Below are 16,250 nucleotides of genomic sequence, written 5' to 3'. Positions count from 1 at the left end.
TTTAGATTATGCAGGTTTTTTTGACTGCCACATTTTGCAATCCAGGGATACATCCTAATCAGCTGTCAGGGACCCGTGAAGGACACCCAGGGACAAAAGTGTTCCACCAAACACTAAATTAGTCCAGTTTCATAAAAGCTGGGTACGATGTTGTGTTAAGGGCTCAGGCGTTCTTGAATTAGAAAGCCAGGTGAGGTCACGCAGGTGAGCTGTGTCCTGTCTAACCTCACCTCCTCTCTCCTCTCTTCGCAGTCGTCCTCCTGGCGACCAGCCCCGCTTACTTCCGAGGTTTCACCCTCATCGCCCTGAAGGAGGGCCGAGAGGGCACCACCGACGACGACTACACCGGCCAGTTCCAGGTATTTGCCCCGGCGGAAGTGGGGGTTTAAGGAGAAGGTATTGGAGGAAGGAACCAGAGAGGCATTTGAGGATAAACAGAGAGAAAGCAGAGGACAGACGTGAGATGTTTGCTTCAGCGGTAACGCCGCTCCTGCTGAGCTCCTGAGGAGCGAGACGGACCTCCTCCAGTACCTCCTGCTCGCCGTAAACAGAATCACATCTGCGGCCGCTTTCCGTGCGCTGATCCGAAGCAGACTCCCACCAAACGTGGTGGGTGTCTGCTTCGGATCAGCGCGTGGGAAGCGAGTTTGAAGATCTCGCTCCGTTCTTCTTCTTCTTTATGTAACGTCTGTGTTCTCCAGCTCCTAATAGAGGAGGAATCAAATATTGATCGAGTTGAGTTTACGCTCCGCGGCTCTGTGTCAGTTCTCGGGATTGATTTTTAATCAGCGATACGACACAAGAGTCTCCTGGTTGGAGCTACCGGATTCAGTCCAGAGAAAATATTTGAACTTCAAGCTGATAAACTTTATTGTTTCTTCCTGAGTTCGACACGATTCCCTTAAAGTAGAGGTTCGTGTTGGGGTTACAACTTGTTCACTGCAGCTTGTCGCTTTATAATGCTCCATTTTCATTGGAGGACGGGTCTGGACCGGAAATGGACCAGTCTAGTACCTGGAGCCAGGTACTAGACTTTATAGTGGCTTTCTCTGAAGCCACTATAAAGCAGCCGATGAGCTTTTACGGTCTTAATGGAATAAAAAGACGTCATCTGCATGGCGGCGGATGTCGTCCAAAGTACCGTCTAATGGAGCCTTCGCCGATGGAACGGTAACCGAGGTCGCGACCCCTCCTTACCATCAGCCTTCTGCTGAGGACAGGCGGGATGATCCGTGTCCTCTTCAACCTGGACAATCAACCCGTGATTCCTGTAAAGCACCGGAAACCAGAACCCATCAGACCAAAGGACGCTTAAAGTCTGCCGCAGACGAGCTTTGTGACTGAAATGATCCTGAACATGATCCTGAACACGTGTTGCAGATGTTTTGACGCATTAGCGAATACCTAGCAACTCAAGTTTCGACTCTTTTTTTTTGCACGTTGTTCTCGCCAACAGGAACATTCGCGTCGCTTCCCGTTTGGTTCGCTGTAAAACGACTGGTGTTAAGTTTCCGTACGAGCGGTTGATCTCCTGTGATTAAACTCCGGCGCGTTTGTCGCTCCGTTATTGATCGTCACGCCTTATTTTCGAAGCAAAATTCAATTATACAGCCGAAGGAATCGCAGATGAAGGTAACTCGTTTGTCTTTTTTGGCAGCGCGGCGAGGATGTTTGTGCTCGCCTTCGTGCATGAAGTCAATGCGGAGTAGACGAGACGAGTTAATTCAATAGAGCAACGGTTTCAGGAGTTCATGGTCTTTGTCGACGCTTCCTAGTCGACAGTTCGGTCTGAGGATCATCTGTTTAATCCAGATTACGTCTCCTTAACTTTTTCTTCACGCATTCGTTCATCCAGTGTTTCTGAATCGGTGTCGAGCCTCCGGCGTCTGGCCGGCGTTTGACCCCGAGCGTCTGGAAGGAGACTCGCCTCAGGGGTTCGGCTTCTTTTCCAACCGGTCAATTGAGGTTTGTTTGTCAGTTAACAGCCGGGAAATGAAGACCATGAGCGAGGCATCGGTTTAAAAATACGACCCCCTGGAGAACGTGCTCGCCGCTGAAATCGTGTTCTGGCTGTAAGCGGTTCAAACACAGGTGAACAATAACCACCTCACAGCCGGTCTGGAACCAGACTCAAACCCGACGGAACGCTGTGGGCGGAGCCTGGCGTTACAATACGTTTAATACATATTGGTAAATCCATCAGACGCTCTTGTGACGCTTTCGTCCACAAGTGGAAACAGATTAAGACCTCTAGAGATTAGCTGCTGTCAGAAAGAGGAATATGTTTGTTTGGGATGTTCAGTTAAATCAAAGAAGGGAAACTGGGATTCATGACGTTAAAGGAAATAGTTTCTGAATGATCGCAGCTCTTAAAAAAGCCGTCCTTTGTGTTCCTCTTGTTTCAGCGGGTCGATAAGGACGGCTTTTTATCTAAATGACCTAAATCCATCAGACGTCCTTATCCATAAGGAAACTGATGGAAACTAAAGTTTTGAGACAGAATTCTGCGGCTGGATTGGATGCAGTGGAGGAGGAGCCGGATAAACCCAGTTCTGGTTCTGGTAAAGGGTTAAAAAGAAGACTTAGGATCAGGCTATTGTCTGCTTGTGTGTCTTTGTGCTTCTGTTGGATTGTGGGTACACATGTGGGTCTGCATGTGTGTTTTTCCCAGCCTTCCCAGCACCAGAACGGGACACGGGTCATATTTATCGGGACGTGTTATCGCTCAGGGAGACGGGTGTGTATGTGTGTGTGTGTGTGTGTGCGTGTGTGTGTGTGGGGGGGGGGGATTGTTTGGATAAGAGGAGATGAGCCGACGTGAGATGTTATCCTCTCCTCGCTTCCTCTAGATTATCTGGAGTCCGGAGCTAAACTGTCGATAAACAAACCCGATCCGTTTAAAGCGTCGCCGCCAAGTCATGAGTTATAGATCGAGGCAATTACATATGGCGGTCCTGATAGGTATCATAATTACACTGTGGTCCTAAAGCGCTCATTTCCTGTGTAACTGCCTGTAGATGGATGGTGGACATGCAGGAGCACAGCGCTCGCCTGTTTTTAAAGAACAGGAATCGAGACGACTCTTCACGCGTTTTTTATTTCCAGGAACCTCCATCTTTATTTATTCGGCCCGACAAGCGGTGGCATGAATAATGCTGCACTCCGAGCAGGCGACGGTTTATCACTGTAAATACATAATTCATTCAAACGATCAGCTATTTCTCTTCGCAGATGCAGTTATGGCTCGTTTTGAGATAATGAGTTTGCACAAGAAGATGAGGAATCGCTTCGGCGTAGTTTGGAATCGACACGAGAAACGTGCGAAGATGTGTTCAGAAATCAACTAAACAATACCTAAAGTAAACAAAATGTTTAGCGTCAGCGTTATTGGCATGAGGATTAAAACTTGACGTGGACGACTTGCTGTAAGCGACGTCGTTCCAGCCAGAAGCCACGACTTCAGAGGATTTGATCCCTCGCTGGCGTCTGGCTCGCAATGACTCGTTTGACTGTTTAGCCGGATGAGCTTCTGCTGGCTGGTGGGAATTCTGGCCTCTCGCTGCCGTTCACACTGTTTGATTGGCAGGTGATCTGTGGGAAGCTGTGGACACCAGAAAGAGGTCATTGTATCACCAAAGATGGAGGCTGGATGAAGGTGCTCGTTCATGATTAATGAAATCACAATGCGTGCTCCCAAAGTGGATAAATAAATTAAACTCCGAGATTAGACAAGGGCGTCTCCGGTCTCAAAACCTCCGTGTTCCCGTCTTGATTTGGTTTATTTTGAGGAAGAAGAACATTAACAAGGAGATATTTTCACTCAAACTGAAAGCAGCTGTCAACCAAAGGAAAGAAAAGATCGCACTAATTATTAATTCTTTCGGATTCAGTAAAAAAATATCTTTAAAAAAAATAATAATAAGAGAAAAATATCAGTAAACCTTTAACGACTGGATGTTTCGTGTCACGCTTGAGTTGCTGTACCGCCCCCTACTGTTTCCTGGTGGCACTGCTGCGCTCATCCGGTTCAGTCTGAACGTTAATAATGATTACGGGACATTTTGAGTAAAAAAATTCTCTAGTTTGAACTTGGAAATGTTAAAAAAGTCAACTCAAAAAATGATGCTTAAGTGTTTCTTTAAAACAGCGAGTTTTTAAAAACAAACGGACTTCATGAACACGATCCGTCCTCTTCTATCATGTTTTGTGTTACTGAACACTAAAAGTCTCAAAATGGGCTCCTATTTCTGGGAAATGCTTCCATATGTGTGTGTGTGTGTGTGTGTGTTTTATTAGCTATTGAGATATGTGCCGCTGCCGCTGTGGTTGAATGGCTCAGACACAAAGTATAATATGATGCAATAGTTTTGATAGCCTCTGGATCCCAGTGGAGTTGTGCAGCAGCACCACGGCTTTGATTGATGGGAGGCTGAAGGCGATACGCCGGCGCCTCGGAGGTCTTCATCGAGCGGGCGGAGTCATCTCCAGCCCATCTTCAAGTGTCGACGTGACATTTCAATCTATCCGTCCGTCTGCCCAAAAAGTTTCATCTCCACGCTGGGGTCCCAGAGGTTCCAACTGTATTCACTCCTTTGTTACTGCTGCACACTTAATTACAAACCAGCAGTGTGTGTGGACACACACACACACACACACACACACACACACACACACACACACTCACACACACACACACACAGTGAAACATCTGTGTTTACCATCTCAGCAGAGAGCCAGAGATTGAGGGAGACAAACCGTGGACACACACAGGCCGGGCTGCTCCTGCAGTGAAAACACTCTTCCCACACTCTGTCCCTTTGTCCGTGTCCCTCCATCCTTCACTCGTTCTCCCTTATGAACGATACAACAATGCGCCTCGAGTCTTGCGCCTGTCTTGTTTACTGGCGTCTCCGCTTCAGGCGGTTGCGCCGCCGTCACCGATGTGCTTGACCGACGCGACATTTCAGGCCCAAAATGACAAACTGTGGGTTTGGTGTTGAAGGACTGGAGAGGTGGTTCTGAGCTGGACGGTAACTCCAGCTCAGAGTCTTGGGACAGCTTCCCTCGACTGGAGGCCTTCTTGTCTGGACTTGTCTGCCTTCACACTTTCTGTCTTGTCCTCATCCCCAGGTTCAGGCTTGAAACTTTACTTTTTGGGCTAACCTGACCCGGCTCGTTAGATTTCTTCGATTTGAGACTTGCCTGTCAAGAAATCTGACTGGAAATGAACTTTGAACCCAGCAGGTGATTTGGGAATTGAACTTGTCTGACTGGTCTGACATGGAGTTTCATTGACCCTGTGGGGAAGTGGAACTCTAGACGTGTTCTGACATGAAGTGGACTTAACTTGGACCGCCATGACCTTGATGTAGGACTTTTGGCCTTGAAGTTGTCAGGACTTGAAGTATTTCTTTCTCAATATTGGACTTTTTTTTTTGCTCACATTCAGCTAAAAAAATATTTTTATACTCCAAAAAAGTACAAGAAAGATTATAACATGCACGAAAATGAAAACTAAAAATCTCTGAAAGCAGTTTCAACTGCAGGTAGATCAGCATCCAGCTAAGAATGAACCTGGATTGGTTGTGGAACACATTTCGAGACTTGGATCAACCTCGGACGACATTCCTGGTCGAATTAAGACAACATCCAGCCGTCAACGCAAGATTCAAGATACAGATAGAAGATGCTTCTCTTTCAAATGATGTTCGTAGAGATGCTAACCGTAACAAATGCTAACGTTCTGGTGGTAGCACTGCAACACCACCAGGTAATGGAAGTAAAATTAGGACCTTACATTTGCACCTCGTGTCTGTCGTGATCCTCCATTGACTGCTTACCTTGGAACAGTACCTGGGAGTGGAATTCACTCCGTCTTGATATAGAGCTTCTTGTCTTATTTTTACTTTTATATTAACGGACTGCGGTACATTCCAGCCAATAAATTCAGTCTGAGACACAATAACGATAGATAATAGTCCTATTAATGTTCTTCCTGCTACGCAATTGGCCTTGATTTAGAGCGTGCCCACACACATCTGAGGGGAGACGGCCTTATTATAGTAAATAAGCTGCTCGTTTCTTTCGCCTTGATAGCAGCTATTTATTTAAGCATTATGCATTTGCAGGCTCTATTTCAATTAATCATTTAAAGCTTTAATCCATCTCCATAGTCCCCTTTCTTTGTTCGCCTCTCTTCTTCTTAAGCCGAAGCTTTTTTCTCTTGTTTTTGTCCACTTTCCACCCGGGGTGCTTCAGTCTGGAGGACACAAACAAAGCAACTGTGCGAATAAAGAGAAAGTCAATACAGATGCTCAGAAGTATGTGTGCTCGTTTGTGTGCTCTGTTTACCTTTGTTTTTTCCCGGCCTACATTGATTTCATTGTATTTACACTGTAGGGGTGTGTGTGTGTGTGTGTCTGTCTGTACATTCTTTGAATTATATGACAAAGTCCAGCTACCGCAGGGACCGGACACGCCTTGAATACCCGAGACCGTTATTACCCCGAGCCCCACTTAAAGGGTCGTGAGAACCGTCCTCTTTCACGTTTGCTTTACTTTTGGCTCACAGAGGAAATCAGTGAAGAAGAGGAAGGTAATGACTGTTAATATCCAGTAGAAAAAGCAGCGGAGCGGTCTGATCGCTCCTGGTGGCGTCTTCACATCGAGCGGAGACATCGGCCAACCGCTGACGATGCAGGCGATTCGTTTCAGCGCCAACATCACGTCCTGCCTTCGTCCAATAGAAACACGGCACAGGGTTAGCAAAGATAGAACCTTTTCTATTCAGAACCAGGGTGCTACTCCGCTGTAGACGCTCACATGTTTGACAGATGAATAAAAAAATGTGGATGTTTGCGTGGTGAAGGCGGTCGTCCGTCATCCTATCGATTCCTGTCAGCTCGTCTGCTGATGTTTCCCAAAAGCGTTTCCATTAATTCCTGCTCTTGATGCTCACCCCGCATTCTTTCTTTTTTTCTTGCATCCAGATCATCGATGAGGACGACACTCAGTTCATGTCCAACTGCGCCCCGGCGGTGACCGAGAGCACGCCTCGCCGCCGCACCAGGATACAGGTGTTCTGGACGGCGCCGCCCTCCGGGACGGGCTGCGTCATACTGAAGTAGGTTTTTACTTGAATGCGTCAAACGGCGCGGAAAGAAACAATACAGCAGTGTGAGAATGCTAAAGTTTTCATAACCCTCTGACCAATCAGAGGCCCGCGGTGTGTCACATGACCCGTTCAGCTGCACAGACAGACAGACTCCTACACATCCGTTCACCTCGTCACAAACAGAAAATCTCCAAAGTCCGAATACGAAGTGGAAAAGCGAGCTCAGAGCCCGGCCTGAGAGCTGCAGGGAGAGGAAGAGGGGTTCGAACCAACAACCATGTTGAGTCCCAAGTCTTGGATGTCGGGACCTGATTTGAAGAACAAACAGTTGAAATCAGTCCCGTCTCGCTCGTAACGGCGCCTTGAAAGAAAAAGAAGGGGACGGTTGGGATATTTTCGAGTCTCCACACGTCGGTTTTCACGCTCTGACGAAATCAGAGGAAACCCAAAGCTGCAAAAAAAAAAAAGGGGGGGGGGGGATGACTGTGGAAAACCATCATGTAGAGCTCTCCAGGAGGGGCGACGCAGAACAAGTCCGTTTACACGGGTCCGATCCATAAAGTTTAACGATTCTGCCGCAGCATGGGCTCCTTATCGACAGCTCCTTCTTCTTTTTTTCCACGCTGGAGAAAAGCGATGAACGTTCTCGTCTTGGATGGCGCTTGTCGTGTTTTTAACAGATAGTCGTTATTGTTTGTGGGAACATATTAAGCTAAAGCTAACGCCGGCTGCTGCTCGGCTGTATTTGCTGTAATTGGAGGATTATGGCGTCTCGCAGCAGGTGTGGCTTAAGCGCCGCCGTTGTCGTCGGCGACCTTGGTTTGTGGCCCGCCATATCATTTAATGTGGCCCTAAAAATAAATAGGTCAAAAGTGCTATGAACAAAAACTACATTTCCCACAATGCAGTAATTCAGCCCATTTTAACTTTGACAAAAACATTTTGAACAAAGTTAATGTCCTAATTTGTCTTTGATGTTATTTTTCTTTATTCATTGCATAGTTACATTTATTTAAAATACATTGAATCACATTTGGTTACATTAATAAGATACATCTGGTTCTTTGATGACAGTCATGCTGATGTGGGCCTCTATGAAAATGAGTTTGACACCCCTGATTTAAAAGATAAAATTGAATAAGGATCAGAAAGTATTGCGTCCGTGAGAAGATTCCGGACCAGAGATTTTACTCGGATCCAGATCGGACTGGATCTTGAAGTTTCGTGTCATTTCTATTCCGTTACTGGAACCATGAATTGATCACACCCAAACCCCTCCAGATCAGGAATCCCGTTAACAGCCAGGCCAATTGGAACGGATGTGAAGTTGTCCGTCGTCTTCATCGCAAAAGCAACTTTACGACAGCCAATAATGAAAAGTTATGATTACAGTAAAAGCTGCTCATCCTGCTTAGTGCGCGCGTCATCGCCTCGGCTCGGTGGAGAATAAAGTTTGAGTTTGATTGAATGCTACTGAGTTCAGCCCCTGGAATGCATTACCGTGAATGATCGCATGTTGCCTCTTAATGTTACTCCTGCAGGAGCCGCGGGCTGTTGAGGAACGGGAGGAAATCATTAGGTGGAAAGTCGAACAACAAGAAAGAAATGAAGGATTGATATTTCTCCCAGCGGCTGTGATTTGTTCCTGTGTGGATGTAATATTTTCTGATAGCAAACAGCTCTCACCGATGCGTTTAAAGCGCCTGAACGCATCGCGACGCATCCGCTTCGAGAACTCGGAAACAGATTTCCTCCCTTTTTCCTCCCGTGTTCCTCCTCATTTCCATTTCCTGCTCCAACTTTCCGTTGGGAATAACCTCCCTGACGTGCCTCTTCCTCCTCCTCCTCCTCCTCGGTGCTACAAGTTGCCCTCACCTCCAGAAAACCCTCACAGCTGTTACTTTGAATTTATCTGCCACCGATGTCGGACAGATGGCACGTCGCCATCCCGGTGTTTGCTCGTCCAATAAATCCAGACCTTCGTTCGGGAACATCTGCTATGCAAATTCACCTCGTATTACTGTCACTTTGGTCTGACGGCGGCCAGATAGAGATTTAGCTTTATCTCATCTAACGTCTGCGCCCCCCACCCCCCACCCCTCTTCCTGTTTTTCCCATGGTGCTGCTGGCTTCAGCGGAATTCGCTCAGCGCTTCCCAGAAGGTCTGTGCTGTAAAATGTCACTTCAGAAACCCGGTCAGCGTTTAAAGAGAACGTTTCTTCATCCTTCATTGTCTTCAGAGACGGCTCCAAACGCTTTTCCCTGCTGGCGGTAATCCTATTGGTCTTTCCCATGGGATTGTTGTTGTTTCAATAGCGTCTGCTAGTGAAATGATTGATTTTTCTTGGACGACGGCTGATAAAGCTGTTAAAACAAGGGATTCATCCTCATCAGCAGATTTACATATTAGATTCCTCATGGGTGTTATAACATTACATATAGATCACCTATGATGACTAATTCTACCTTTGATACGTAAATTTTTTATGCATTTTATTTTTTGTCAGTAAAAAGTGAAAATAAATACCTAAAGTGTTCCTCGACGCTCATTACATCGTGATCTTCGATAAAGGGAAAAGCCGAAAGTTAAGAAAGAAAGTTCCTTGACGCTCATAAAGGCTCTGAATCAACAAACCGCGCGACCAAATATGGGCCAATATGTAGGGAATAAAACAACCAAGCCATTAATCAATAATCTATATTAAAACTCATCGTTGAAATCTGTTCGTTCCACGCCGTGGAGCGCCATCTGGGACGTCTTCCTATAATTCCACATGCCCCAGTGATGCGTGTTGAGAGAAGTCAGCTGTTTAAACACGCTCATCAGTTTCTTGGCAAGCCGACGGTGTCAGCGGCTTCAAACGGCGCTTCTCCGTTCCGCCTTATCGCTGCTCATCTCAGCCGTCACTGGCACAGGAACTAACAGCTGCTTAAAAATACACTGCAGCTCCTGTTCTGGAGGCAGGAAGTGTACCGGCAGCCGTGCCCTCCTCCCCCTCAGCCGGTCAGCTCTCCTCATTCATCCCGTCGGACTTGAAACAACACGTAGCCCGAGGCGGAGAAGCCGCCGAGCCTCAAGACGTCCACGCTTGAGTCAAACGTGTCTTAACTTTTCAGGCCGGGGTTTATTTCCGGGACCGCTTTTCTTCATCCTGCCTGTTCTTGCGGCTTACGTACGTTTAAGAGTTAAAGGGTCTGAGAGGAATTGTGTGAAATGTTCCTGAGCAGTTCAGCGTTTTCCCTAATTTAATCCATAAATCATGATCTAAAAAAACGAATGGCTTGTGTTGCTGGCGCTGACACCGGTGTGTAGTCGGGTTAATGACGTCTGCAGCGCTTCCTGACGCTTTACATTCAGTTTCAGAACCGATCACGATCTGATAACTAGGCTGAGATTGTTCAGCATTGGCAGAAGTGTACAACTTCACTGAGTGTGATCGCACAAGTAATACGAAAAATAAAGCAGTTGATAGGAGCAGCGGAGGCGGTGGCGGAGTCCATTAGTGTGATGGAGCTTCTACAGCCACCGGCAAACCGACTAGAACGTGTGTTCAAGATTTGACTCACAAAATAAAATATGTTCTTGCATGAATGGGTGCGTTTTAGCAAAAAGGAAATCTCCTTTTCAAATCAGCCTGAATTTGAATGAATCAGCATTTACAAGGACATTTCTAAAAACCTTCTTCCAATACAGCGGTACCTCTATTTACGAATGTCTCTACTTGAGAAATTTTCTACTTACGAAATTTCTCAGCAGGAAAATATTACCTCTACTTATGAAAGAAATTTCGAGTTACGTAATGTAAAAACACAGTATCGGCTGATACTCGAATCTCCCACAGGTTCCTGAACACAACATTCTCATAGCTGCTCTACCATTGGCTATTACCTAGCATCTTGGCATCCCATTGGCTAAGAGGGACCTCTGTGTGTAGCTAGATAGGTGTCTATGCAGCGTCCACGTCATTTGGCCCTCGACCCATGAGGTGTTCTGATAGTTTAACGTAAGTATATTAACTTTTAGAGTATTCACTATGGACCCCAAGAAAGTGACGGAGAAAGGAGGAAAAGAAAAGACCAAGAGAAGAGTTAGTTTATTCTTTGTTTTTTACGTTATGCACAACTCTCATTTATTGTGTAATAATCTAATCGTAACATGTATTTGTTACACGTTTTGATGCATTTTTATGCTTTACAAAACATTAAGTCTGAATTTTAGCGGGCATGGAACGGATTAGGGCATTTGCATGGAAAACGCGTCTCTACTTACGTATTTTTCTACTTACGCAATTTCTTCCGGAACTAACTAATTTCGTAAGTAGAGGTACCGCTGTATTAAATTTATTTTAATTTATTTTAGTTTATTTGTCTGACAACCTGCAACTTGCAACCTGACAGAAAAATCTTAGTAAGACATGAAATGTCTTTGTATTTATCGAGACAAATAAATAGAGTCTAGACACTGGTGGCGGCGGTGGCTAATGACTCTGCTGACCCTGATAAGATGTGTAAGACTGGCTGGAGATAAAAATGACTTCTATGGCTCTCTGAGTGTTTCATGCTTGTAATAATGAGCAAAGACATTTGTTAGTATTGATGATAATAACCAAATTACAGATATGGACCCTCCTCTGGACGCAGTTCTGGATCAGATCTCCAGACGTTGGTCAGACAAACAGAGGAGGTCTTGATGTGGATCAAACCTTTTTCCTTTTCTATGTGCAAACTCCTTGGTTTTCCATCTTTGACCCGTTAGAGACCTCCTGGTCGGTCTGACGATCTGAGACCAGATTTCCTCTTTAGTCTCCTTGAAAGCCGTCCGGTGTGTGGAAACAGAAAGAGAGAGAGGATGAGTAGATATACCTCCGGGTTTTCTTATCCCGCTGATCGCTCCTCATTTCCCCATCAAGTTTATACTTATATTTCTCCTCTCGCTCCTTCGCTACCCTCCGGCGGTCTGTTCATCTTATCTTCACCTCGCGTCGACCTTTTGCGCCAATCTTCCCATCTGTATTCCGCCGCCTCTCCCGGTGGGCCTCCGCCGGCAGGAAGCGGCCACCCGTTCATCGCATTGGGTGACAACTTAAGTCAGCGGCTCTGCGAAGCCGTTTGACAGCAGGATCTAAAGTCCTTTGTCTCGACAGCCGGCTTTTTGTCCCGATCACAGGACTACATTATTCCATGTGTGCTCAGCTGTCGGGAATCAGAGCCCGGGTTCACGCTGAGCCCCGTGAAGGATGAATAAGGAATGAATTCAAGCCACGAGTGGAATCTTTCCTCCATCGCTTCTTGTTTTTACCACACCCCGTGGCGCTAAATTACATTTGTTTTCCAGTACAAGTTCAGTTCTGTCATAAAAATGCCGTTACCAGCAAGTTGCTTTACGGAGGCAGCCGCTGCCATTATTAGCTCTCCTGTGGCTTCAGGCTCGTCAGAGTAATTACAGTTTATCCGGTGTTCAGATTGAATGTGAGACGTATCTCTGGCTGCGATGATGAGGAGTGTTTAATTCACCGAGAACAGCCAATGAACCGAAGCGACACCGGTAGCCGTTCCCATGTCTCTGCGTACGTTTACGGATGAGACTCCAAAGACATTCCAAATGTTCATTTGAAGATCCAGATCATCAGAATTCCACTCGTGTTTTTAGCTCATCTTTCATGATTCTGTTAGGATGGAAAACAGGTGACTCTGAGGCTTTTACTAGATTTCTCACCGAGTTGAAGTGTTTTAGGGCTTTCTTGGAAAGGATTTCCAATAAAAGTAGAATGAAATTAGACTTAATACTTTTACCAGAATGAGATTTATCACTGAGCCCTGCCGAGTCGGATGACGGAGGCGGTTCTCACAAAGTTTACAGCAGCAAATAATCAGACAGCCATGTTTATTCCGGCTCCTTCTCAACGATGAAACTTCGAATAGTCTCTGACAAACATCATCGGTCTGAATCTGAGGCGGGTCGGAATCGGAACGGAAGACAAAGCCGATAATATTCTTCGTGACCGAAGCTCCGTCCTTGTGTTTTATACTACCAGGAAGTGTCAGAGTCTTGCAGACGCCTGCTGCCTTCAGGGTGGAGACGGTGGAGGAGAGAACCCTCCTCAGGGTTTGAGTCAACGTCAGGAGGATGATCTGACCTCAAACAGTCACCATTCAGCTCATGTATAGCCCCGAATTTGACGCCACATGACCAAAATGAGGCTTTCATTGAAAATGGGCGACAACTTGACGTGACCTCCAAATCCAGAAATCTGGAAATCTAATTTACAAAGAAGTCACGGGTGAGCTTTGAAAGGAAATAAAGCGAGTTTGTTATTTGGGGCGTGTAAACTTCAAAACTGATGAAACCACGAAACAGCTGGTGATGAGTGGGCATCTTAAAGACAGACCAGAGGTTTTACTGCAGTTATGAGTCATTTCCACAGTGAAAAGACATCAGATTTCCCCTCCAAATAACCAGAATTGCTTCTGCAATGACTGTTACTCAATAAACCAATAGGGCCAACTTTGCCCTCATTGAAACTATTGCTGATTGTAATCAAAAAGTTATCAAGAATAGTTCACTTTTGTTTTTTAATTTCATGGCCAAGCAGTCATCCTGTGTCGCAGGCGATATTGCACCATTCAGTCTGGGTAAGATTTATAGGAGCAATATAAGCGATAACTCCTACCTAATGTCGCCGGGCCCTCCTCTGTCTGCACCGTCAGTGTTGTTCAGCTCGCTTTAATATCACACTTTTATGTCTCTCTGCTGGATGAGGTGCAGAGAGACGCTTCGAAGAGTTCGCTGTCTGTGACAGAAGACGTCTTTTAGTGCAATCGTATTTATATAATCACCACCGATATCCGTTTGTTCCGTCCGGTCGTGTTCCGCGGCGGGAAGGCCGAGGTGCTCCGAGCGCGAAGCCGATCTTCATCATCATCAGTCGGGCTTTGATGTCAACAAACGGCTTCTTGCTAATCCTAGAATGTGATATTTTGGGACAGACCATTGCTTTCAAAGCTAATGTGGCTCTGGTGATTTTAGAACAATGACTCCAGCCTTCAGGCGGTCAGCGGTGGGAAGACTTGATCTGGTTTTAATGATATTTTTTCTGTTTGTTTTTTTTCATTTATTTATTTTTAATGTTTGTTTTTTGGCGTGTCGCAACCTTGGAGAGGCTTTATGGCTTCAAGCTCCATTTGTAGGATACAGTCGTACTTCTGGCTTAAACCACGCAATGAACGAAATCAATCATTAAAGTGAAGAGACGACGGCGTTGAGATCAAGTCAAAGTCGTTTGTGTTGGAAATGTAAGAAAGACAGACACAAAATAACACCAACAATGACTGCGTCCGGTGAAAACCAATAACCCCAACATCATGGTGCGAACCAGTTAGCTACAGCTCCATGGCTAACTGAACTAATGTGGCTGCAGCGGATGGGGAAATGCTGCCCCCTATATGTGTGGAGGTGCTGTCAAATCGTAATATTTTACTCACCTGAAGCTCTTGCACGTATGAAAGCACTCGCGTTTATAATAGTGATGTATCGACTGTCTGTTTAACAAATAATTAGCTTACATGAAACCAGAAACAGTCGTAGTAGTGATAGGATCACACAAAAACTAAAAACACCTGCATACAAATCAACCATAATTCACGTGTACCCTTAGAGATCGTGCAAAAACTTTGTTCACATTTATTAAACAAGGTTTGCTGGGTGTGATATGACTTCTTGTACTTCTTCGAGTATTTTAATTACTATCTCTAGGCTGATGTAGAAATTATGCATTCATGAGTTTTGGTTCCTGGGGCACACTTATTTTCAATTTTGGGATCCAAGATTTAAAAAAAAAAAAAAAGTTAACTTGGTTCAGAAATGAAACAACACCTAGTTGTTATAAATCGATCAGTTTCTGTGCGTTTTTTATGTTTCTTTTGCATCAGGGACTCATAATCATATTTTCCGGTTTATCCAACATCTTATGAGCCCTCAGCACCGACAGAAAAGAATTTATCCAACAGAAATATTGATGCAGATTTGCAGAAATGTTCTTGGATAGTGTAAAAGTACTGGGTGGGCATATACAACTCATTTGAAATCTAATATAAAACTGGCGAAATCGTACTTTTAAAGTCTTACGAGGCCACCAAACTTTATTGATCCTTTAAAATTTCGTTTCACATTCATCGTCGCTTTCAAATTTCCATGAAAATAGCATCACGCTGGAGTTTTACAGCTCTACTTCTGTAATGTGAGAAACGCGTTGAATCTTTCCTGGAGAGGAACGTATAGGGTGTCAGTAAAACAACCTATTTTCATGGCGACAGTTTCATTGTGGGCCAGTATTAGCTCATAAGTTGGTCTGGCTCCGTGTGCAGCCTGCGTAAAGATCTATAATCCCGCTTCTGACTGTAATTCCGACTCTCTCTCCTCTCCCTGTCCGCGGACGTGATTGCTCTTTTTCTTTTTGTATTGCAGCTCTATGATTCTGTCAGGAAGTGCGGAAAACACACGGTAGAAAGACGGGTTCTACCTCCACCTCGGTGAACCTATTATCTTCCTGTCTCTCCACAGATTACGCGGATCAGATCTTGTCAAAGACAGCCCACCATTATATATCAAATACCCTCTTTTGCTGCCTCTTTTTACTTCTCTCTCTCTCGTAAATTCTAAATATCTCACCTCTCTCCACGTCCTCCCCTCCTCTCTTTCTGTTTCTCCAGGGCCAGCATTGTCCAGAAGAGAATCATTTATTTCCAGGAGGAGGGTTCTCTCACCATCCGGCTGTGTGAGAAAGGTAATGACAGCTGCCCATCATCGCCTCCTCTCCCTCGCCGGCTGCTCATCACGCTGCCATTATCCCCTTTTGTTCTGTCACCTTTCAAAGGAGAACCGCTTCCAGACCTGTGATTAAAAAATACGGAGGCAGCAGGGGGAAAAAACGCTAGACAGGAAGCACGGATCTCCCACTGGAATTGTCCTTTTTTTATTCTGCCAAAGAGCAAAATCTGGATATTCACTCCCCAAAATAAACACCTATCTCACCTGGGACGGCGAGGCGACTCTCAGCTCTGACGCCCACATTTATCACACAATAAAAAAACACAACCTGTACAAATTATTTCTCAAATTTAACGTTAGGAGAGCACG

General features: G+C 45.4%; 1 protein-coding gene across 1 annotated transcript in view; it reads left to right on the top strand.

Moving 5' to 3' along the window:
- LOC137593554 (spondin-1-like) overlaps positions 1-16,250 on the top strand; it is a 41,072-nt gene that overhangs the window by 1,143 nt on the left and 23,679 nt on the right. Inside the window, exons 2-4 of the mRNA XM_068312367.1 lie at positions 253-359; positions 6,990-7,123; positions 15,824-15,897. Of these exons, the coding sequence (XP_068168468.1) occupies positions 253-359; positions 6,990-7,123; positions 15,824-15,897 (315 nt within the window). The remainder of the gene's footprint in view (positions 1-252; positions 360-6,989; positions 7,124-15,823; positions 15,898-16,250) is intronic.

Source organism: Antennarius striatus, chromosome 4 (assembly GCF_040054535.1).
Source record: "Antennarius striatus isolate MH-2024 chromosome 4, ASM4005453v1, whole genome shotgun sequence".
NCBI classification, from domain to species: domain Eukaryota; kingdom Metazoa; phylum Chordata; class Actinopteri; order Lophiiformes; family Antennariidae; genus Antennarius; species Antennarius striatus.
This window is presented reverse-complemented; position numbering and strand designations above follow the sequence as displayed.